Raw genomic sequence first — 25,843 nt, forward strand, 5'->3', positions numbered from 1 at the left:
TCAGGGAAGATATTTAGTTTTCAGAAGCATCTTTTCCTCTAAGACTTAGGTCAGAAACTTGGATGTTGGTCAGAGGTGGCCACCAACAGCATCCCTGCCTTGGTCTGCACCTTGCAGAGGTGTTGGGGAGGGGATGGGAGCAACTAAGAAATATTTTTCTCTCTGAACATAAATACTTTCTTGTGATGAAAGAATGGTGTATCACTTCTTGAATGAGCTAGGTCTGGATGGCAAAGTATACATGCCAAATCGCATGCTGACTGATAAGCATGTTCGTGGTTTGGTAAATCTTACCTCACTGACTGAATGAGTGATCCAGATCTTAAAATAAAACTGCCTCCCTGTCATGACAGAAGAAACGGGGTTTTCACATCCTTCCCTCTCTGCCCTGGACTGTGCTTTGAGAAGAACTTGTTCAACTAAATGTCTTCAGCCTTTCCAAAGGCTTCACTAGCCTTTGGTCAGAGAGTTGAAGGAAACTAAAATGGGATATTCTAGTTTAAAACATAAAAATGGATGCCCTACTTGCCTATCAGGATCACAGAGTCAGTATTTCTTAACTCTGCCACTCAGTGTGGTGAGAAATTAATATGTATAATTATCTTACCTGTTTTTTTTCTGATTATATTTAAAGAACAGGGACGTTGAAAACCCCTTGCTTCTCTACAGTGCTATTTTAATATGAAGACTATTGAACCAAACCTTACAGTGTGACAAGAAGCCAAATGAAGATAAGGCAGGTTTTGATAAATTATATTTTTAATTTGCAGTTATTTCACTATATTAAACACATTGCCTAGCTTCCCATCTGCTTCCAAATAATTATTCTCCTATATTGTCTTGCAGTAATTTGAAATGAAATAATTGGATTAATGCAAAGTTGCAATGACTGGCTTGTAAATGAAAATCAATTTTTCCAAAGGAAAACATTATTTTTAATAACTTCAGAGCTGCAACTTCAACTGGCAAGCTGACATCTCTTTCTGTGGCTACCCTAGATATATTGATGTATATCTATTGAGTGTATTGATTTCTTTTTCCTTTTTTCTCCTGCTGAATTGTCCTCCCGTAACCTGGTATGATTATTACAAATGTGGTCATAGCAAAAATAGATGCTTGATAAATTCGTATGTGATTAATCTAAGATCAGTTTAACATCATCAGGAACTTGCTTATGAAGAGGTTTATGCATAGGTTTTTATATTGCAAAGTTTGAGTGGGAGTACAGAGCAATTTGAGGACCAGCTAGGGATTTCTATTTGTCTCCGAGTACTAAAGTAATGGTAAAGTGGTGAGCAGTGTGCTTTATAATCACTCTTCAAACAATTATTTTGTATGTGTGTATAAAAGTTTCGGTTTTGTTATTATTTGATAATTCGTTGTATAAACTTGAGGATTTTCTTTAAATTGCTTTGAGCTATGTGAGGAAAAAAAAAAGAGTAGTCTAGAAATTATGGCAAAAGTGAAAGCTTTTCTTCAGGCCAAAGGAAATAATGTTGATTACTCTTTTTAAAGTAAATCATTACTTAAATGTGGTAAAAATGAACCATTTGGAGACTGTATATTTGTTTCAGCTCCAGGCAGCCATCCTTGACTGCTCTATTTGAGATGATGTTGAAAGTAGTTGCAGAGGTGAAACTTTCAATGGACTTTTGTTTCCCCGTCAACTTTTAGCTGTAATTTTTCTGATGCTAATGGAAGTTGCACCACTCTCTTCTATTTTGAAGACATTTTAACGGAGTTTTAAAATATTGAATTATCTAACATGGCAATGTGATGTACCAGTTGATGGAGATAAAAAGTAAACCAGACCCTGGTGAAGCCAAGTTTCTTGTGTCTGGATTCACCTCTACTTAAAAAAACCAGTACATTTTCATGTTTCAGCTGTCTAGTGTTTCAGATGAGCTGCGTTTTTTGGCAGAATCTAGCAAAATCTAGCTGTTTCCCGGACATCTTATCTCTTGCCGTGGTAACTTAGCTAGAATAAATTAGGGCATGACCTTTCTTTTTCTTTTTGTGTTTCACCTCTTAGGCTGCATAGAAAACTCACTGTCCTCTCCTGATTGGTCGGCTGCCTTTTTGGAAGAGGGATCAATGTGTGTGATACAATGAGAAATATTGTGGCTCTGATTTTCCCTTCAACCCTTCCCTAAAAACGTGGTTTCCTTGTTTAGTGTAGCAGTAGCATGTATGTGTTGGTTCTGTTCCTCAAACTTTGCTTGAAATTGTCTGCAACTTCCTCAGACTTCCATGAAGTTCTTCAAACTTCCCATCAAGTTTTTTACAGAGTGATTTCTGTTCCAGCTTGCGCTGTTGCTTTTTTTGTTGGATGGTTTGAACCTGCTTAATGTCACTGATGGAGGAGGAGCTGGAGATGTGGCCTCGCTATATGCAGATAGACTTGTAATGTAGAAGAATTTTGAAAGCATTATGTGCATCACTGGTGCCCACAAGCTCACGCTCGTATATTTATACACCCCCCCCTCGTTAGTTCAGTGACACTGAAGACTGTTCTCAATGTTCACCTCATGTATACGTACTTAGGTCTTTTAGTCTGAGTGTATTTAGTAAAAAAGTCTGTATTTCCTTTGGAAGCTATGCTAATACTCTTTTGATGAAGGATATTATTAAATTGAAATAAAACAAATGACATATAAATTCAGAAGATTTATCGAAGTAATAATTTGGCAAAAAGCATCTAATTAATGCAAGTGTGAGGTGAAAGTCTCATTTGAGGTTATGACAGAAATGCACACCCAGCATCCACACTTTTGCATTTTTAGTAATCTATTATTCCATTCTATAGAATCTATTATTCTCTATTTCACAGCTGGAAAGGAGCAATTAAGTGGAGTAAAGCACTTTTGTGAATTTCACTGAAAAACTAGAAGGATATTCAGAGCCTTCAGAATTTTCAGTGCGCTTTTTATACTTGTTCTCCAAATCACTTTTTCCTGTGGATTCTAAATTTGGGGCAGTTATTTGTTTGTAATTTAAAATGGCCCGATGGGTTGAAATTAGCCAAGTTACACAGAGCTGCTTTTGGTTTCCTGGTTGCATAAGCCTACCAGGAAGGTTGTGAGAGGTCATGCTGCCAGGGAGAGCCTGGCTGCAGTTTGGGTGTGCTCTGCCTGAACTAATCAGAAAAAAAATGTTTGTAAAGCAGGGAGTGGCTCTGTGTTAGTTTTTGCGTGAGGAGAGGAACTACTTGCATCTGTTTTTCTCCGTTTTCTAAGGCAGTGGGAGAAAGCTCAGTGAATGGAGTTATTGAGTGTCTTTTGCATGGCAGTATGAGTTTATCGGCACTTTAATATCTGTCTTTAGATTCCTGTTCTTTAGGTTTTATAAAATTCACAAAAGCAGTAGTAGGGACCTGCTGTTCCACATTATTGTTATGAGTAATGTAGCAATTTGAGAAAGTGATGTTATTTCAAATGTGGTTCCTCGTTATTCTTTGCTGAAAAATACAGCAAACTTCATACAAAGTACTCCACAAGAAGGGATCTACTTGAAATTGTCCCCTGCCCATCCCTTGCAATCTGCATTGCTTTTACATGCAAAGAGGGAAGATGGATAACCAGAGAATATATTCTTTTCGCAATAAAAAGTAGACATAATTTTATTCTGGATCAAGCAGAATTGGAGGGAGTGATTTAGCAATAATGCTGTTGCACTCCTAATTTTGATATGTAGATGGAGGTGCAAATTTCTGATGGCAGTAAATAGAATACTGGTTTGTATGTTCCATAGTTAGAGACGTGATGCACGTCAGTGGAAAAAAACCTGTCCTCTCTATACTTGAAAGCTTTTACTAACCTGCTGTACCTAGTGGAGGGATCTACTTTCTTGTGCAAAACAAAGTTTCCTCATATGCTTCAGAATATGGAAATTTTGCACAAGTGAGTTTTGCACAATGATGACTGTGTTGCATCCTCCTGAAATGATTACATTTCAGTTACATCCCCCTCCATGTTTCCTTTTTTTTTTCTATTTACAAAACCGATCTTCTATTAGAAGTTGTGAAACAGGGCAGTCTTGTGGTATTAATAGTCCCATTTTTTTAGAACATTTCATCATAAATGTTTTAAACCAGCAATGGATAATTCACATATTTTGGCAAACTATGGATCTTAACGTTCCTTTTTAAATATATGGTAGTGTTCTGTATTAGAAAACCAAAGAAGTAGAAGGTATTATTAGAGTACTTCCGCTTCTGGAGGTCATGACTGGCAAGCTGGGTATCTTAATAAGAAAAAGTAGTACTTACTCTATGACTTATGATCATTTGATTTATATCCATTGCAGGATGCATTGAAAATAACCTGGCACACTGTAAAATGCATGGAGATCAAACTGTGTACAAAGGCTAAATAATTACTTCCTCACCTTCTCTGATGGCAGAGACATCGTCTGTGCTTCATATCATGGGAAGCTTGGCTGCTGGAAGATGTTTAAAGGCTTTCAAAGGTTATTTAGTGGTTCAGGAGGGAGGGGTTTTTTTAATCTGGAAAATCTGATCCTAGTCTTGTTTTTCTAAAAAAACCTAACAGTTTTTACTCCAGGATAACGAGATAAAGAGTTTGAAATACTTTTTTTTTTTTTAAACTTGTTTCAAAATCACACCTGCCCAAGCAATGAATAATATGATCGCATCAATACCACTTTATTTTTTTTAAAGCAGCTATATATTTTCTAAGCTAAAGGAATATTTTACCATTGTATTAAATAATGTTTTAAATTCAGAAGTATTTTCTCTTTGTGTGTCAGAAGGCAGCATGGAAGAGTGAAGCCTGGACTATTTTTTTTTTTTGAGTTTATTTCCATGTTCTCATTTTAAATTTCTTAAAAATTTGTGAACACTTGATATTGGAATTGTTCTTGTGGAAATGGAATGTGAAGGTCTTGAATCTGGGTACCAGCTGAAACTAATGGAAACCCTTAATTCTTTACCATTATGAAAGCATTATAATTATGAAGCGAGTGGAGTATGCAGTCCAGTAGTCTCTTCTGTATAGGTTTGACATTAATTTGTCAAATTTGACAGTTCAGAATATCTTTTTGGACTCAATTCCTTCAGAATTAGGATTAGACAAATGCTTTTGTGGAATTTATTCAGCCAGTGTTTGTGTATCTGCAGAGGTTTGGGACCTGTGAAACCCAGGAGAAACTTAAACTTGTATTATTGTGAGCGTGGGGTTAGAGTGTTGAATACTCTTATTTTTGTTCATTAGGAATCTAAGCAGACTATAAAAAACCATACCAAAAGCTTTCTAGTACAGTTTGTTAAAATTCTTTCCTAGTGCAGCTTATAATTTTTCAGACAACTGATGCTATGTTGGCAACCATTCAGTTTGCTAGTGCATCTGTCTTAACTTTCACAGCATCTGTGAAAATCTGTTGTCATACAGATCCGTGTCGTTACAGCTCTACCACTTTCTAATGCAACAAAAACGGAGTGGTTTTGAGCTGGCTGTCTGAAAAACTTTGGTGGAAACTGTCAGTACATTTTTCTTCCTTTCTCTCTTCTGGGCTTTGAATGCTTTCTGTTATAGTACCCACGAGTTCACAGCCTTTTTCAAGGAGTAACCTATAACACTTCATTTCTCCTGGGTAGAAGCTAATTTTCCAGCTCTTGAGTAACTGGTAACAGGAGGTTTCATATCAGTAGCTTTAGAGGAGTAATGTGTAGGAAGGTAATGTGTAGGAAGTGGCCCCATAACCACTATCTGTTCTTCTCTAGTCCACATTTTGTGTTCTTTACCTTTCTTTTATGTTTGATTTTTCTCACATACTAGGTTTGCTTTAAGTGTTTTAACATATATTGTGTTTATTTATGTTTATAATATATTAATTATGTTATTGTCATCTTTCAGGTACTTTAGAGGTCCTTGTGTTCTTGGGGATGTTCTTTAGACAGTGAACTAAGCATTTCGTAGTCTCCAGGCTGCTTAACACAACCAGGAGTATCACACACCTCATTTTTGCTCGAGATATGTATTGTATAGATTAAATCCTTGTGTGGTGACTATCTCCAGGCAGAATTGCACACCTTTCCTGCATCCCATAATGTGACTGATACTCGATGCTGCCACAGCCTTGGGAGCTATGAGGAAGTTGCAACAGAATGATAAGACATTCAGCTATTTCCTATATGCAGCAGCTGATATATTAACAACTAAGTTTTTTGTCCATTCCTTTTGGCTCATTCATGAATGCAGAGATGGAGAATTTCGAAATCAGAGCATGGCTGGCAAATGCTAGCATTTGAGGTTATGCCAGAAAGGCTATCTGACTCCTCGGCTGTCCTTCAAAGTGATGTTTTAGGGTTCTTCCTTAACCTGGCTGAGCATGTCCTTTGGGAATTTTGGAATTGCCTTCATCCAGCCCTGAGCCGTACAAGGCTTCTGCTATACAGGAGTGGACTGGCTGTGTTTGTGACACTCTGTCCCTCAAAGCCTTTAACTCTGAAAAGGGAAACAGCTCTTGCTTATCTCATGTAAACATGCAGGTTTACAGATTTAGATTAAGTGGAGAAGAGAAGCCGTTGGTGTGTGTGTAGACTCTTGATCCATGTTGCCCATAACAGTGGGAGGCAGTGAGAGTAAGACACTAGCCTTTTTTGAGCAGGTAATGCTGAGCTTTCAGGGGTCAGATCTGCGCTAAGCTGGTGTTCTTTAAGACCTCTCAAGTGCTTTTTTTTTTCTGTAGGGGACCTTTCATGACAAAAGGGAGAATAAACTTTCATATCATCTGCAGCATCATTTATTAGTACCTTTTGGCATCTTGAAATGGTCAAGTAGTTTTCTATGAAAAAGAATTCTGATTAGTTACTTTTTCTCTAAGCCAAAGCAGCAGATTCCTGAAGAATATTGTCTGTCAGTTTAGAGATGTGATGATATCTATGTTTTAACTTATTTTGTGATTGAGGTTTTTTTGTAGAGACATATTCCTGTATGTATTGTTAAGAAGATGCATTAAAACTATTTTAAATCAGTCATGTGGAATGCCGAACTTGACTCGTTTATCAAGCATTGAGCAAGGATATACAATATGACATGGGAAGTGAGATCACAGAAATTCATTAAAAAGTAATGAAATGTTTCCTTGACTGATTTACAAGAATGGGCTGTAACACGAAAAATTCCATTTACAGAAGCAATTCAATGGTTGGTGTGAGATACTGCATAAAAAGCAGCCTAACTGAATGTGGGAAGTGAGTCAATCCAGTAGTTTGAGAATGGGATTAGTATTTCAATTCACTGTTCTGTTGGTGCTGACTCACCATGACCTTACACAACTCAGTTAAGTTTTCTGCAGATCAGCAGCTCAGCCTAAAAATACACTATTCTTCTTACCTTCTTTGACTATCTACAAGCCTTGAGTGTTGCAAATGAAAGAGCAGAAATACTTTAAATAATTCCAAGAATTTTTCAATACTTGTCATGTTCTTAAAACACTGTGTTTTTCAAGTTGCATTTTCCTGTTTTCTTACCATTTTGCAATGTCTTTCTCTGCGGTACTGTGGAGAGCTTTACAAAGGGAAAGAATTGACTCTTTACCGTATTTTATAATTAAAGCAACTGTTTTGTAAAAAAATTAGCAAACGTGAAATAAAAACAAGGATAGCTTTTCTAATCCGATTTGATTATGGTCATTTTAAGCCTATTTAACACAGGCATTTTAGTTACCAACATGGTTGTGCCAACGCAAACTACTCAGCCTTGTGTGGCTTAGGAAAAACAAATGAAACCCTTAGGTATTACAATGGTAAGATTATATTGTTTAATATATATTAATTATTATTGTAAAATGATGTCATTATTCGGATAAAGTGAGATAACATTGCATTTAACCAGGCAGTCGAAAATGCTGTTTGGAAGCAGACTTCTTTGTCAGAGAGAGTTTGTGCTGCAAATAAGTTTTGTGCCCTTGAATTCTGTCATTTAGTGGTAACCACTGAAGATGCCACTGCTCTCCCTTGCCCACCCTGACTTCATATGTTTTTACCATGAGGTGTCTTGCCCATTCTGACCATTTTTTTCGTCCTGTGTTTTTCTTGGGTTGTCAGAGCTGAATTTGCTCCGTTGAAGAATCATTTCAGACATAGCTATTTATTTAATGAATCATCCTGACAGCAAAGAAGTTCTTTAGCAGGGATTAAGCAAAACAGAATGTTATGCCTTTGCTTGAGGGCAAAAGTGACTGCGCCTTGTGTTATGGGCTGGCTATTGCGCCTTAGTGTCAAACACTCCCATAATCTTCATCAACTTTCAAGTCTGGGCAAGCTGGTAACAATACTTTCAATTTTACTACAAACGCTGCCTGTGCACAGATTGTGGGAAGACTGGAGTATATTGACTTGGCAACTTATTATTTGCAAAAGCACTTGGGGAAGAAAAGGTTAAAGTGGAACAAATTGGTGTCCTGCCATTCAGCTTGGCTTGCCAGCTTCAAGACTTCTTTCTTTTCCTCTTGGCAATCTCTCACTGTGTATAACAATGTTATCGAAGGCATTTAGGAGTCCTGTATATGTGTAAAAATAATATATACTTGTAATATAAATAATTATAAATGAAAAATAGACTATATGTGAGTAAGATACTAAAATGTCTGATCAGCATAGCTGGATAAGAGCAAATCATGTGGCACAACCGATTTGTTATAAGACTTAGCTGCAGTGTTTGATCTTTTAGGTACTTGCAGCTGTAAGCACTTTCACCTTATTTCTCCTCTATTATGTTTGCATGCAGTACAGATCTAATTAATGTTTATCTACTTGTCTTAAAAAAGGCAAGTGACTTTCACAAGACCGACTCTTGTGAGTTATTTATGACGCCGGCTGATGAAATTACCAGAAAAAAGACTGACCCTATTTTACACTAAGAAAGAGAATAGGAATGACCTTTCTCTTGATAAAAGTAAAGCCCAACCCTTCTCTTTTATCTGTAAAACATTTGAATCTGTATTTAAGACCAGAAGTGACTAACTACTCATAACTTACCAACTTGCCTTAGCAAAACTCTGCTGTAACTTAGACATTGAAAATGTCAGTTTTCAGTAAATGACTGCCGAAACTCTTTGATATGTTTTCTCACTAACTGTTAATTTGTGACTGTTGTGGTTTTCCACAACAAATCCTTTATAAAGGAAAGGATAACTTACAACGCTTCTTGCTTGAGTCTCCCAGGTTTCAAATTTTGGTACTGCCATTGGCCACATGTATGTACTTCCCTATAGTTAAAGCATGTATGCTGTAAAGGAAAAAAAAAAGGATAACGATGTATCTGTCTGAAGCCCACTGCAGAAATTCACTTATTTCACACAGCCTGTATACTTGCATTGATGTGTGCAAGGCACTGTACCTGTGCATTACCGTCACGCTACTACCCCCACGTGGTCGTTAGCTATAATCTAATTTTTATAAAAGGCAATAAAAGCTTTTGTGGATTATATTCATTTAAGAGGAAATCACCATTTTTGGAAGGATGCTGTGCTTGTGTTTTAATATTTATTTGAGACATGAGATGTATAGTATTCGGAGTTTATAAAAATCAGCATCTGTTCTCCTTTTCACAGAGTGTAGTTACAAAGTCAGTGTTACTTGGCAAGTTGTTATAAGAGCTATCTTTTCCAACAATTTTTTTTAAGAAAAAAAACCTTGGAAATGTCAAGTATAGAATCTATAATCATTTCAATAATGTGTAAAATATAATAGGGCTTATATAAAGAAGATTAACATGAGATTTCATTGGCATCAGCTATTTAGTATGAAAATGAAGCACAGTATTTGCTTCCAAAGTAGTTTTTATTTCCAGAAGCAGTCTGTGTATTGGAAGTGTCCACGATATCCTGCTATGTAAAAAAAACAATGTAAAGAAGGATGCACAGGAGATATTAATGAAGTAAATATCTGTTGCTTGGTTCAAAGCGACAGATACCTTCTAGGAAGGTGTGGAAATACTCTTTGTATGAGTTGTCTATTTATTGTAGAAAGCAGAATTATTACTTACAATCCATTTTTTTATCTCTTCTTGGGAAATTTATAGGTGTGTATTAATTATGTGGAGTGTGAAATGCTTGCATTAAATGAAAAAAATTGTTGTTTCCTAATAATTTCTTGTCATCGCTATATGTAATAAATTTTAGAAATAATTACAATGAAGGTTTTTTTGCAACATTTCGGAAAGCCTTTTCCCCATAATGGTTTATTGTTTCCTATCTTTTAGAATCTATAAAGGACTAAATTATTTTTATGGAGGCTAATGATATACCTTTAAAGTTAAAATCATTGCTATCATATCTAAATTCTATCAGAATTCCTTAGAATTAGTACCAAGGTGCTAGTGGAACTGTCTTTGGTCTTTCATTGTACACTAACTTGTTCAGATATTCGGGTTGTATATTGTTGAACGTAATGAGGTTCAGCAAGGCCTGGTGCAAGGTCCTACACCTGATGCAAGGCAATTTGTGGTTTCAGTACAGGATGGGGGATGATGTGATTGAGAGCTGCCCTGCAGAGAAGGACTTGGTGTTGCTGACTGATGAGAAGCTTGACATGAGCCAGCAATGTGCGCTTACAGCCCAGAAGGCCAACCGTATCCTGGGCTGCATCAGAAGAAGCGTGGCCAGCAGGTTGGAGGAGGTGATTCTCCCCATGTACTCCACTCTATTGAGACCCCACCCCATCTGGAGTACTGCTCCCAGATCTGGAGCCCTCAGCATGGGAAAGACATGATCTGTTGGACTGGGTGTAGAGGAGGGCCACAAAAATGGTCAGAGGGATGGAACACCAGGCAGAGAGTTGGGTTTGTTCAGCATGGGGAAGATAAGAACTTATTATGGCCTTTCAGTACTTAAAGGAAACCTATAAGAAAGATGGAAACAAAACTTTTTAGTAGGGCCTGATGCAATAGAGCAAAGGGTAATGGTTTTAAACTAAGGGAGAGTAGATTTAGGCTAGATATAAGAAAGATATTTTTTACAATAAGGGTTGTGAAACACTGGCACAAGTTGCCAAGAGGGGTGGTAGATGCTCCATCCTTCTAAATGTTCAAGGTCAGGTTGGCTGGGGCTCTGAGCCCCCTCTGAGGGGCTTAGACTAGATGATCTATAAAGGTCCCTTCCAACACAAACCATTCTATGTGTCTATGGTAGGGCCATGGATGGTGGAGAGTGCTTTTTCTTCTGTCTGTTTCAAGAGCCTGCCTCGATCCACGCAAAAAGGTAGTCAGTGGCCATCACTTACTATTCAGATTCCTAATTTGTAGATAGTAATACATGAATCATTCTGAAGAGAAAGAAAAGAAAAAAAAATCTTTATTAATATTATCTAACATCTGTTCTGAAATAAACAACATTTTTAACTTTTTCCCCAAAACCATTTTTCTGTTACCGTTTCTGATAATACTCTAGTTGGGCTTCACTCATTGAGTATTTCTCTTTCATACTAGAGAAATGTTAGTGTAATTTAAAAATCTGTTATGTTTATACTTTTTTGTGGCTTTTCCTCAAGTTTCTAGATGTCCTTAGAACAAGAATATTTTACTTTGCTTATCAGTAGGTATGAGACGTACTTTGTATCACTCTGCTGTCTAAAACTGCTGGGGCATGCTTATCCAGAAAGGTGTTTTTTTCTCTTGATAGCAATTTTAGTGCATGTTCTTTCAACAAAGGTTTATGTTTCAGTACTGATCCTGTTTGCTCACTGAAAAGGTTTCTAGGTTGGTGAATTAAACAGCTAGACTCACTGAATGAATTCAGTGACACTATGTACCAAATGATAACAAATATTGTTGACAAACTTAAGCTGAAGCTCCAAAGTGTAGTTTTTCCTCAATCTTTGATTATTCATTATGAATCTGATTATTTATATGCATAATGCTTGATTATTCAAAATATATTTGAATGTGAATTCTGTGAATCAGAGGATGTAAGCTCACATTGAAAGAGAATCTTGCTGATTTGTGTGTTGCTTTTCCCAACATTGGCCATGGTGCTAGAATTCATAGTTCTGTCTTTTTCCTTACTTGTCTTTTTATCTTTTGTGTGTGCGTGCCAGTGGTGCTTTAAGGATCCTTATTCTCATTTCACACATCTCATCCCACTCATTTCTCTCCATTTAAATGCCTTCATCTCCTTTTGGTATTCAAACAATAATATAAGTTTTGCTGCTTAGTTGAAAGCTCATGTATTCGTTCCTCAAGCTGTCTTAGTGCATCCTTTTTGTATCTTGATTGTGTAAAGCTGCAGGCTCTTTTGGGTCAGTAACTGCTTGTTTTGTGCCCTGAACCAGATTCAACTGATTTTTTTGTCCAAATATGAGTGGCACTGAAAAGATGCTCCAGGCACAGCAGACTCTGCATTTATCTTTGGTGATTAAGGCAGCAGAGGGTAAAACTACCAAAAAACTTCTTTAAAAAAAACCCAAATAAACAGCAAAGAAACCACTTCTCTCCCTTCAGTCACTATGCTTTATGTGTCAGAATATTTATTTTTAGTTACGTTTTTCATTAACCTCCCACCCCATTGAAATTGAGTCTTAAAACAGATGGAACAGTATAAATAATAATAATTATAAATATGGTCTGGTTTGGAAATGTAAAAAATATGACATCCCTGACCTGTGTTTCAAACTTGAACAGCCAATTTTTTTTTTTTTAATATAGAAACCAAATATTATCATTCCATCAGCTTTAAAGTATATTGGAAAATACATGAAGGAATCTGCCTTCTTATGCCCCAACCACTTATTAAAGCAGAAAACAAAATAGCAAAAGGCCTGGTACCTAACAGGACCCATTAATTAAATGGACTTCTGTGGCTTGGTACTGTGTTCAGACAGATGGAGCAGCACAAGGAAGATGGAAGAGCCTGGTAACCTCTGATAACCAAACTACCTCAAGGCCTCCTCTTGTTCTTGTTATCTGTCAGCTTGTCAGTGCCTGTCCATGTGTTCTTCCCCATGGGCTTCTCTTGTGAGTTCAAGACCTTCATTATCTAACAGGTATATAAATTAAACCTTGATATCCAGTGGAGAATAAAGAGGTTTGAAGCCATTGTTGGTGATGGTGCCTGTGGTATTGGGTTGACAGGCTATTTACCATGCCAGTTAAAGGAAGTTGTTGTGGTTTAACCCCAGTCAGTGGCTAAGCACCGTGCAGGCACTTGCTTGCTCTCCCTGCCTAGTAGGATGGGGGAGAGAATAGGGGAAGAAGATAAAACCTATGGGCTGAGAGGCAGTTTCATGGGACAGAAAAGGAAGGGAAAATAGTAACAGTGATGATAGAAGAATATACAAAACAAGTGATGCACAATCCAATTGCACACCACCCAGCTACCAATGCCCAGCCAGTCCCTGAGCAGTGGCCACCTGGCAGCTTCCACAGTTTATGTACTGAGCATAGTGTCATAACGTATAGAATATCCCTGTGGCCAGTTTGGGTCAGCTGTCCTGGCTCTACTCCCTCCAAGCTTCTTGTGCAGTCCTGGTCTCCTTGCTGGCAGGGCAGGACAGTATGAGAAACTAAAACCTTAGGATAAGCACTGTTTAGCAGCAACTAAAATGTCAGTGTGTTATCAACATTATTCTCATCCTAAATCCAAGCCACAGCACTATACCAGCTGCTAGGAATGAAACTACCTCTATCCCAGCCAAAACCAGGACAGAAGGGGGTGTACCTTCATATATTCTGCTACTTCTGAGGGTATGGAGCTAAATTTTGAATTGCAGTGAAAGTCTCTTAGGGGAAAATGGTGAGAAGTGTTTTCTTCTTTGTAATTCAAACACTTTATATTTTTACTCTGTATTCATATTACATATATAAAACCTATTCAGTGTCTTGAATGATACTTGGAAAGCAGCAACTATTGGGTCATTAGATGAATAAGCTTCTATCAGTTTGGGCTACTGTAGAGCAAATGAGCACCCTCGGAGGCTGCTGCTCAATGAAGCTTGATCAAAAGCCCTCTTGAAATCTCTGGCTGCTATTAACCAGTTTCTTCACTGATTGATCACCTTTCAGCTGGCAACCTGAAAATCAGCTATTAACTGTGGTGTTAAAGGAAAACACAGTCTCTGCAGTTGAGCTGATGTGCTAGATCGATGGAATAGCCTTAAAATCAGCATAGCTGATTTGAAACTTGTCTTACCTTGTACGAAACATCCTTTCTTTTTGTGGTGCTAACTGCTGTTTCTCTAGAAGTGTTAGTGACGGTAGTTTCAGCTCAGATAAATAAAGGCAGCATATCAGACATATAAATAGGCAAGTGGAGTTTTTCTTCTGTTTCCCCAGATGAATCAGCAGGGCTACCACAGTAAGATATAGAGTGTACAGATGGTTTAACTGTTTGAGAAGCATCTCTTTGGTGTTAAAAAAAAAAAAAAGATGGTAGAAAAGGAGTATTAATCACATTTTTCCCTGAGTTTTTGTTAGTATATAGCCATTTCACAAATCTGGTTGAAAGAAGGGAGTGTGATAAGTTCAGATGACTCAGAAATTACTCTTGATATAGGTCCTTTGACTTAATTACCTTTCTCTCATCCAGGTTTTTCTGATCAGCACCCCTTACTACTGTCTAGAGCCAGTTATTAAACTCGCAGTATCTTTGTGCAAATGAGATTTTGGACTAATAATTTTTTTCTTAAAATATTCCATCTAAAAGGTTTTTAATTTTTTAACAAGTAAAACATTATAACAAATGTCTAGAATTATTTTTCTTGAAAGTGAGATGGCATAAGGCTATAAGTACCTAGCCTTCTCTTTGAAGCCTAGCTAGTTTGAAAGGATACTGAAGTTCATCCTGTAGATTTAAAATTTTCATCATGCTGCTGATTAATATATTTTTAAATGCTCTTTAGCTTGTTTTCTATGACTTCCTGTGGGCACAGAGAAAGTTCTAATGTTAACTCAGCATCCTCTTTGCACAAGTGTGCAAAGAGAATGGGAAGCTTTGGCTCAGAAGTTTTGGTAGTTTTAGTGCGAAGAATCAACTGTACTGCATTTCTGCTCCAAATTACTCGTCCAGAAGCATATGTGCTTGTACTTCAGTCATTGAAGCTCCTAGTGTGTTGTCTCAACTCAGACTTAATGTTGTTGACTGCTTAACCTGAAATCTTGCACGACATCCTGAAGTGTGGCTGCATCTTCCCTTCTCTCATTGTCATAGGCAAGGTTTGCCAGGGTTCATCTTACTAAGTCCTCGCAGGGAGAAGACAGCAACTACAGACATTCTTCAAGTCCTTGATGCTTAGAAATCGAATGTACCTCAGAAGTTCATAATACCTATATAAACACAAGTGAGCAATTATAAGAAGAAAAGTATTTTGAACAGAAGAGAGTAGATATCAACGAAACATAATCAGGAGACATGAAATCTGATTAACCACATGTATTTTTAAAAAATATATTTCACACTTCCCACTTCTATGTGAAAGGCCATGGAAATAAGTAGGACACTTGATCTGCATCTCAGAGGACAGCAGAGCTTCTTGCTCCTAGCTGCTCTTGAGGATGGTACTTTGTTGTGAGGTTTCACCCAGCATAATCATATCTATCTCAAGGACTGTGTGCTGCATAGACTCTTAATACATAGCAGGATATAAGACTTGCATGGCCTGTATCCTCAGTGGAAAAACATTTGCAATTCTCCATCACTATTCTTTTTAAAAATACTTCTAGATGTAAATTTACTAGTTTGACCAAAAAGCAGAACAACCTTATGACTCATTTAATAACTGCATGTTCATAAAATATTCTCCTGGTGAACAGTTAATGCAAGTTGAACGAAAGAAAGTTAGGGCATGCCAAGTGAAGATTAATAACAATTGTCCTGTCAAGTCGTTGCTGTTCTCCCTGTTTTTCTCCTAGTGAAATACTGTGAATTAGGAATGGCCTTTGAGTTTGTTTGCAGACATTTTACATCTATACCATTGCCTGTCAACAGCACTTTATGGGTTTAAAGTGCAACAGGAGAGGTTTACACAAGGGAAAGCATTTTAATGGTAAAAGATCGCTGTAACTGGGAGCTTTAAGAACATCTTAGGCAAATGTCTTATGAGGAGAGTCTAAGGATGGTTGATAAATGCACATGCAGACCTCGTTTAACTGTAAAGCAGAGAAAGATTGTGTATTTTTGTAATGACTGTCAGGTCATGTGAAAAGCCAGATTTTAGACCTTCATCATTCTCTCTAGGTTTTTTGTGACTGGGAGCTGGCCATGTGAAGATTAACTCTACAGAAGCAATGAATGCAGGTTTATGAGAGACAATGCCTCTATTGCTCATGTGTTTCTGTCTTCTGATGCAGATGTTGGATGATAGTGGGCTATTTGCCAATCAAGAGACTAGAAAAAAATTCCGAGTGGAAAAAATGGGACACTTGAATTGAGATGATAGATAACCTGTTTCTGCAAATCTGTGTTAAATTGGAGGAAACTGTGGCCTAAAAGATCTTTTTAGGCCTCTTCTAGATCCTTTGTGACTTTCTGATTTTATTAATAGGTGTGGAGGATACATTGTTAAACAATGATTTCGGAGTAGTTTTGAGGTTTTATTGAAGCTGAAATAGAATTTGCCTTTTTTAGCTCCCCTGGAGAGAAGCTTTTCATTAAACAATCAGAAAGCAAGCGCGCATTAATGCTCTTAACCTCAAGGTGCCAAATCCTCTTACACAATGGATATGTAAAGTGACAGGTTTTGTAAAACTGAGAACTTATTGCAGTGGAAAGTGCTTTCCTCAATTAAAAAAAAAAACCAAACAAGAAACAAAAACCCAACAACGCGTATAGTCAAGTTATATTCTAGCACGTTTTTTACCATTTTTCTAATTTTACCTGGCTTTATGCTAGGGCTGTTCTGTTGCTAAAAGGCGAATTCCATACGTAACTGCTTAATGAAAAAAGAAAAACAAATGTCTACTACATGTATTATATTTTAGCAATAAGAGCTGTTGAACAGCAAGTGGTATCGGAGGTGCTATGCTCTTGCCTGATGCAGGGGTCTTAGAAAAGATTCTCTGATGTTCAGGGATGAGTTACCTTTGGTAAGTCCTTGCTGACTGTGTCCAGTCACCACCTTCTTCACATTGCCAGAAATATGTTTCAAGAGGACCCACTCCCTGATTTTCATAGAATCATAGAATCCCTAGATTGGAAGAGACCTTTGAGATTATCAAGTCCAGCCCTACCTGTCTACTACTAAATCGTATGCCTGAGCAACTCGTTTACCCATCTTTTAAATACCTCCTCGGATGATGACTCAACCACCTCCCTGGGCAGCCTGTGCCAGTGCCTGATAACCCTTTCGGTGAAGAAGTTATTCCTAATGTCCAGTGTGAACCTCCCCTGGTGCAGCTTCAGGCGATTCCCTCTTGTCCTATCACCTGTCTCTTGGGCGAAGAGACCAACACCCACCTCTCTACAACCTCCTTTCAGGTAGTTGTAGACAGTGATAAGGACTTCCCTCAGCCTCCTCTTCTCTAGGTTAAACAACCCCAGTTCCCTCAGCCGCTCTTCATAAGACTTTCCAATATACTGAAGTGAGACATTGTGTTGTATTCCACAACTCCAGGGTTACTTGGAGAAGTACCGATCTGCTTCATTTGGGTCAGAATCATGTTTTTTAGAAGAAACTTTACTGTGTTTTCTGAATGAGATAAAATAGCGTGTACATGAATGAGCCTGGTCGCAAAGGGAATTTGAGTTCAAAAGCAGTTAGAGGCTCTTATTTCCTGTCGGTAAAGAGAGGGGAAGGGAGGGTCCAATCTATGTTATGCTGTTATGTCCAGTCTCATCGTCTCAAAAGAGGGAATTTCCTCCTGTCATTGTAGTATGGGAATTCTGCTAAAGACTAGGAAGGAAAATAGGATTTTAGCATGAGAATCACTACAGACAGCTGAGACCCTGCGCCTTATTAAAAGTGCTTTGCTGTTTTGGGGAATTAGTCGGCACTTTTGTGGTAATAATCAGTTTCCTAAATTTATAGTGGTTCAGCAGGTACACATGTAGTGTTAATATGTAGCTGCACAAACAAGTGAAGATATCAGCGTAACATGTCTTTGAGGTGAAGAAGTACTATTCCTTTTCTCCCTCCTCAGAGATGAGGTGCAATGAATAAGCCACTTACCAAAGGTTACAGAGAACTTAGTGGCCTGGAAAATGAACTTCAGATCTGTTTGGCGGTTGTTCAGTACTGTATCACAAGCTAATTTTTTATTTTCCTCCAAAATACATAAAATTATAAAATATTTTCCTGCAAAATTTAATAACTCCAAATGAAAAAAAGTACAGTAATTGGATCTGGGATTTTTGTGCCAATAGTCTGAAACTGCTAGATTTTCATACAAGAAAATCCTTACTAGGAGAAATTGTGAAATGGGTGCCTCAATAATATTTGTAAGGAATTATAGGAAAATGTGTTTGCTACAAAGAATTTAACATTTAGAACTAACAGAAGGTATAGTGGAAGACAATAGATCAGAATCCGTCTGTTAGTGAGAGTCCTACAATCTTAAGAGCAGCAGAGTTATTGAAGCTCCAAACTCTAGCTATAAAATGCTACTCTAAGACTAAGTTAGGTGAGTTCTGTGTAGGACCAACACCCTTAAATTTTTGGTGCTAAGTCACAGGCATGTTTTATTCTTTTTCGGTGTACAGCTGGTTTATGACCGGATTAATGAGACCACAGAGAGAAGTCAACATTTAGTATATGGATGGAAGTTAGGAGTTTAACTACTTGAACTGTACATAAAGTTTCTTCTCCAGTTCTCAAGCTGATATCAGGTTTATACCTAAACTTGGGGTTTTATTTGGTTTTGGTTTTTCGGGGTTTTTTTGGGTTTTTTCTTTTTTTTTTTTTATAATGTTTCATTCTAATATAGCAATATCCAACTGATTTTTGATATGTGCTATAAGTTATATTTTTAAATCTATATGCTAATTGAACTTCACCTCGCTACAATGATATTTTTATTATGACAATTTCTTTACATGTTTATGTTTTAGTACACTACCATATCTTCCCAGTAATGGGAGCCAAAAGCTTTTTTTTAATTATTCTTTTAACAACAGTAATGCAGAATCTGTTTCCTCAGCACAGACTGGAAGGGAACATTGAAGGGAGAACAAGGTTGAAGAAAAAGCTCACTGCTTAAGCTGTATAATTTCATTTATTTGTATTGCAGTTTCACTTGAATTAGAATCTTTCCACATACAGGACACCCAAAATATGGAATGTAAGAATAACTTTAGAAGAACATGCTATTTTATTGTAACACAGAAATGATAATGCTTAATCACAGGTTAGTGTTGTGGTGTAGAGGCAGGGGAGTGTGGCTGGCTTTTATTCTGAGATTTTGGAAAGCTGTTTTCTCATAGCTAGCTCGACTTTTTTTTTTTTTTTTTTTTTCTTTAATGAGACAGAGATAAATGCCATCAACAATGACAGACAAAGCATATGCAGATTTCCACATTTTGTGATTTCTGTAGTGGTGCTCTTAACCTGGAGGATGCATTAGCAGTAGCAGTCTCTGGCAGCTCAGTTGAGGCAAACATGATGCTTTAGGTACCCCGCTACAGCTCAACATGCTAACACTGAGTGATCAGTTCTTGACAGTACTTTTTGTAATTAAAATTTTCTTGAAATCAAAGGAACTCGATAGAGTCTACATGATCATGTTGGTTCTCAGTTTTCTTCTTATTTTGAACAGTTTTAGCTGTATAAATTTATAGGTAGAACATAGTTCTTGATTTGGTTTTAATTTTAATTTTCAGATGTCAGGCTCCCTTCACTGTGATAGGTAATCTTCAATGAAAATGTAATCTTGCACTGAGTAGCTGATGAAGTTTTTATTCTTGGAAGATAAAAATCTATTTTTATTTTGACATAACTAATGATAAGTCTGTCAGCATAATTGCCAGTAATGGAAGCTGCTGTACAGAGATTGTCAAGAAAATCACAAGCTTGGAATTCCAGGGTCATAATTTTAATCAAAATCTAAAGTTTGATTGTCACATTTTTTAATAATAAAAGGTTTTTGGGTTTTTATCTACTGAACACATGGAATATTTTAAGGGACTCTGTGTTAATATGAGCTGTGAGACTTTACTTTGTAACGTCGTGAAGGCTTTTCCTAAAGCCGTACCGGTGCAGATGGTGGAAATGTACCAAACTCTCCACAGTACTAAAAAGAAGTTTTATTTCAATGCTCAACTTTGCAAAGTTGTATGAATAGGAAGTGTCACAGGAGGGCGTTAAACAATACCAAATATTATTGTCCCTCTCTTTTTATTTTAATTTTTTAATGGCCTCATCTGTCACCAATCCAAATATTAATTGTTTTGGTAAATGAGGACCTAGATCCACTTAAAAACACCAACATCAGAGTTTAAAGCAAAAGTGATACTGTCAACATAGCAGGAAAAATCCAGCCTGGGATTTTTTTTTTGCAGTCAGACAACAATCCATCCTCGACAGTGGAATAACAAGGGCTGTTCAGGAGCAGCATGTGAGTTTGCCTGCCCTTCAGTGGCCCATTTTCCTGGTACTTCCTCATGGTGTGTTAAAAAGGACCACATACAGCGGCAGTGTTCTTGAATGTATCTAATCCTCTTTATTGTACTTGCTGACGCTCTGCAATCTGTTGGACAGCAAGCTTTGCAAAGCTGCTACATTCTGTGTAAAGATGTGCTTCGTTTTATCTTTGTTGAGCTGGTCTGAGTATAGTTTTATTGCATGCCTCCTTGTTCTAATATTGTGGGATTTGGTGAGCAATAATTCTGCATTCACCATACTCTGCTTTAATGCTTTTATAAACCTTGATCATTTTACCCTCCCAATCTTCTGCTCTTTAAATGGCAGAGTTCCAGATTTTTTTTAGTCTTTCTTCGTAAGGCAGCTGCTCCGTCTTCTGAATCATTTGAATTGCTCTTCTTTGTACCTTCCCTTAACCATGTTTGTTGAGTTGAAGTTACTGTCTGGTACACTAGTTTTTTATATGGCATCAAAATTTTGTCCTCTGTCTTGGTCTTGCCGTGTTACTTGGTGACAACCAAAGTTCCTTTGCTTTTCTGGATGTGTTTGAGCACAGATAGCTGCAAACTATGACCCCTAGATCTCTTCCTCACTCAGAGTTGATGCGAGAATGTTAGTGAGGTTTTGATTTATTTCCTGAAGCTGAGCATCATATATTGACTTGGGCTGAAGCTCGTCTTTGGTGTCTTTACCATCTTGCTCAGCTATATGTTTGTCCTTTGAGTTCCTCACCATTGGCATGGAATTTGACTACTCAGAAGAGCTTAGTATTGTCTGCAAATTTCTTTGTGTGATCCTTCTTTGGGCCACTGAATTTGAATAAACGTTGGTTCACCTGCGAGAGGGCGGCCCTGGGGCCTGCAGGTTGCAGGACAGAGGCAGGGAGAGGCAGTTTGGAACCGGATGGGCTTTAAGGTCCCTTCCAACCCAAACCATTCCATGATTATGAGCCAGCAGTGTGCCCACGTGGCCAAGAAGGCCAATGGCATCTTGGCTTGGATCAGAAACGGTGTGACCAGCAGGTCCAGGGAGGTTCTTCTCCCTCTGTACTCAGCACTGGTGAGACCGCTCCTCGAATCCTGTGTTCAGTTCTGGGCCCCTCAGCACAAGAAGGATGTTGAGGCTCTGGAGCGAGTCCAGAGAAGAGCAACGAAGCTGGTGAGGGGGCTGGAGAAGAAGAGGAGCAGCTGAGAGAGCTGGGGGTGTTTAGCCTGGAGAAGAGGAGGCTGAGGGGAGACCTCATTGCTCTCTCCAACTCCCTGAAAGGAGGTTGTAGAGAGGAGGGAGCTGGGCTCTTCTCCCAAGGGACAGGACAAGAGGGAATGGCCTCAAGCTCCACCAGGGGAGGTTTAGGCTGGACATTAGGAAAAAAATTTTCATGGAAAGGGTCATTGGGCACTGGCAGAGGCTGCCCAGGGAGGGATTGAGTCACCTTCCCTGGAGGGGTTTAAGGGATGGGTGGACGAGGTGCTGAGGGACGTGGTTTAGTGATTGATAGGAATGGTTGGACTCGATGATCCGATGGGTCTTTTCCAACCTGGTGATTCTATGTTTCTATGTTTGGGAACCCTGCTGCTTTGACTTTTTTCATCCAGAGGACAGAATGCCTTCTAAGCCCTACTTGTGCTTCCTATTCTTCCTTTTAACAACCTTCATCCTACGAAAAGCCTCTCTTACTAATTCTGTTCTAACTTAATTTCCTTAATAGTATTTGGTGGGAAGCCTTTTCAAAGACTTTCTGAAAATGTGGGTAAATCTACATGCTTTCTTCTCCATCCCCTGAACTCCCACAGGTAGCCAGGCAGTATTTTCTTTTACAAAAGCTCTGTTGACTTTTTCCCATCTAGTGTGTATGGTCTCAGCAATATTATTCTTTCATATGGACTCTACTGTCTTACCAGGTTTGGAATTTAGTGTTACCAGGGTTGGAATTTAGTGTCAGCAGTCCTTTCAGGACCCTCAGGGCTCTCAAGTCAATGCCATCTGGTCCACATGACTTCGTGATTTGTCTTGTCTAGTACTTACTGTATATGTGCTTCATGTTGATGTCGCTGTTGTGATTTTACAAAGAATGTGTTGTGTGAGATAGGGTCTCATCACCTTCATTGGTAAAGACAGACGCTGAGAATTTGATGAGCTTCTTTGCTGTGATCTTCTCATCCTTGAGTACGCTTTTCATATGTCTCTTGAAAAATGATCCTGCCAGCCCCCTAGCAGTCTTCTATCTTCCAAAGTATTTAAAGAACTTTTTTGTCTCAGCATGAGCATCTGTTGCAAGGTTTCTTAAAATTCTCCTTCACCTTCTTAATTTCCTGTTTACATTTGACCTGCTCTGATTTATGGGCTTTCCTGTTCCCATTTTGATTTTCCTCACTTTCAGGAATTTCCTCATGTTCTTTTCTTCACTTTCCTTACACTCTTTGGGCAGCACATCTACTTACATATCTGAAAAGGAGTAGAGAGGAGAGTTAGTTTTTTTTAATCATTCAGTGTTTTAGTTTGCAGTTGCTGGTAATGCAGCCATAGTCAGTTTACTTTTTCTTTTCTAAATTCAGAATATTATTTCCTTTTATGGGGTTTTTCTAGCAGAAGCAGAAGTAAAAAATTTGACTTTTGCACCAATGTGGGACTCTACAAACTGACTGGATTAGAACTAAGGCAGTGGAGTTGGCTGTCTTTGAAATGAAAATTTTGAATTTTTAGGTTTTATATACTGATAGAAAAATCTGATAGAAAAATTGCTTTTCTTTTTTTAGTGATGAAAATACCCACAAATCCCTTTTATTTCTGTCATTTAGATAATGTGGATGTAGAGTTACATTCAACATTCCTGGATAACTGAACACGAATATACACCTTACTAGTTTTATGAAATGTGGCTATGGTTTTTATAATTAGAATTTTTCAGGAAAATATACCACTGTGGAGCACTGTGGTGTTAGTGATTCTTTCTATTTGGTTCTGTTTGTTTCTGTTCTTTTCTGCTCTGCTCTACTCAACTCTATTTATCACACACTTCTGGAAGGATGTTGTATTCCTAGATGATACAAGATACTGTATGGGGGAGCTGGAGTTTTTGGCAAGCAGATGAAAGGTGATTCTGTGAAAGTGAGAACTAAGGTGGGATTTTGGGATGTGCACTTCTTGTGTCTCCAAAATTACAGTAGGAAACTAGTTAATGTGATTATGGCAGTGATTATTGCATATGTTTCCACTTTAACGTCCAGCCGAGATTAATTAAAAGAAGGTTTCTCAGAACAGCAAGATCTTGGAGCACTGTTTTAATTGCTGTTGGGAAAAGGTACCAAATTGTTTTGTTAAGGTGTAGCTGTAGCCTGATAAATGCTATTGAAAATGTGTATGACTTGGTTGTAAGCAACAACGTGGACCCAAATTCAGCAGCCTGAGAGGTCCTTTCCAATCTTTGCCCCTTCCAAATCACTGTAAGTGCTGTGAGTTGTGTGTAGATTCAGGGAAGCGTTATTAGCAGATTACTTTATGACTCAGTTGGCAGCTGGAAGGTTTTTTGCACATTTTGAAGGCTAAATGAAGTTAATAAGGACACCAAGCCAAAGCTTTTTGCTCAGTTTTGGTGCCTGTAGCCATGGAATTGTCTGTTTAAGGTGGTCAAACCACATCCCAGTATATCTGTTGGTGGTAAAATGCAGAGTTCAGATGTATATTTCATTAAGTGCTTACATGTATGTAAGTGCAATGTATGTATGTAGCAGTGATGTTTCTCATTTCAAGGAAACGGTAGAAACATTAAAGAGCTTTCTGCTTTTTCTGCATTTTTATTACTTGCCTAAAAGTTCGGGAGAATTTGACATCTGATAATGGAAGATGAGGTTTATGAACTTTATTTAAGTCAGGTCTTGGTTAAGTCTCTAAAAGGTTTAGAATAAATTCAAATGGTATTTTTGTCATATTGTATAGAAATTGTACTATGAGATTCCCGTGACATTGCTACACTACAAATTGGAAATATTCTGGAAATGTTAGAGACCGTTTTGGAATGTAATATCTAAATGTACTTGCTTTTTACCATACTCTTTGTGTGCTTCAAAGCTGAAGAAGATGAATTTTGAGACTCATGCAATTAGTATGCTGTGTCATGTCATTTCATCTGATTAAGTAGAGAATTTCTGTAATTAGTTGGATGAATCCCACATACTGATGAAAGCAACGTACACGTTTAAAATATACTAACTTGTGTTTTACTCCTTTCAAGTATAGACATTATGTAGGCAGGGTTCAGTCTGCAGTGGAAAGATTTGGATCGACAAAACATCTTTTTATTAAAAATATTTGTCTGGTAAAAATATCTCTTGCTGTTAATGTTCTCACACTTTCCATACAATAATTATTCCTGTTTGTAAGCTTATTTCATGCTGATGGCTTCAGTTCAGCAACACACTTGAAGTCATGCATGACTTGCATCATACTGGATCATTCCCTGTATTTTAAAGGCATAATTCATGTACTTGAATCAGACTCATGTTTTAAGTACCTTTCTGAATTAGTGCTTATATGGAAATTGTTTTTGTCCTGAACATAATCAGATTCTGGGGCTGGAAATGACCTGATGTAGATGGATTTTAGCATTTATTTTCTGAATTGTGCCACCATCAGTTGTTGCTCACTTCAATATTTTTGAGTTTGCAGCTGTCCAAACAATCAAATTATTTTGTGTTCATCTTCTCCGTAATTATATACCTCTTGACTGCCTTTTCAGTTTACATGTAAAATTAGCATTTTGCCAACACTGTCATTGTTTAAAAACTGGCACTGTGAAGTCTGATTGTCCAGAGAATTAGTCTCAATTTAATGAGAAGATACAAATTTAGATTTATAGTTATATGAGGTGTAACACCAATTTTAGGAAGTATGACTTTCATTGATATGCGTAGCTATTTAGATATGTATTGACCTTGTCTTCTATATTTTAATGTTTTTCAGACAAGTATAAAAGAAGGATTACTACTGAAGCAAACCAGTTCTTTTCAGAGGTGGAAAAAGCGTTATTTCAAACTCCGAGGTCGTACACTTTACTATGCTAAGGATTCAAAGGTAATTTTATGCTACTAGCATCTAATACTATATACTTGTAACTTCAATTTTGTTTATAAAAGCAATAATAATAATTTAATGATTTCAGAGTGATTGTCTCATTAAAAACCAGTATGTTAAATTAACTTTAGCTAAGGAAGAGTAGTAATTTCTCTTGATTTTTTTAAAATTAAGTTTATCACAGGTATTTTAACCTTTTGGACTACAGACAAAGAAGTTCATGTTATGGAATAATGACGTTTTTGC

General features: G+C 37.6%; 1 protein-coding gene across 3 annotated transcripts in view; it reads left to right on the forward strand.

Annotated features, from left to right (window-relative positions):
- DGKH (diacylglycerol kinase eta) overlaps positions 1–25,843 on the forward strand; it is a 152,452-nt gene that overhangs the window by 52,239 nt on the left and 74,370 nt on the right. For all 3 annotated transcript variants that reach the window (XM_069880709.1, XM_069880728.1, XM_069880719.1), the window contains exon 2: positions 25,487–25,597. In XM_069880709.1, coding sequence (XP_069736810.1) covers positions 25,487–25,597 — 111 coding nt within the window. The remainder of the gene's footprint in view (positions 1–25,486; positions 25,598–25,843) is intronic.

This window comes from Phaenicophaeus curvirostris, chromosome 1 (genome assembly GCF_032191515.1).
Source record: "Phaenicophaeus curvirostris isolate KB17595 chromosome 1, BPBGC_Pcur_1.0, whole genome shotgun sequence".
NCBI classification, from domain to species: domain Eukaryota; kingdom Metazoa; phylum Chordata; class Aves; order Cuculiformes; family Cuculidae; genus Phaenicophaeus; species Phaenicophaeus curvirostris.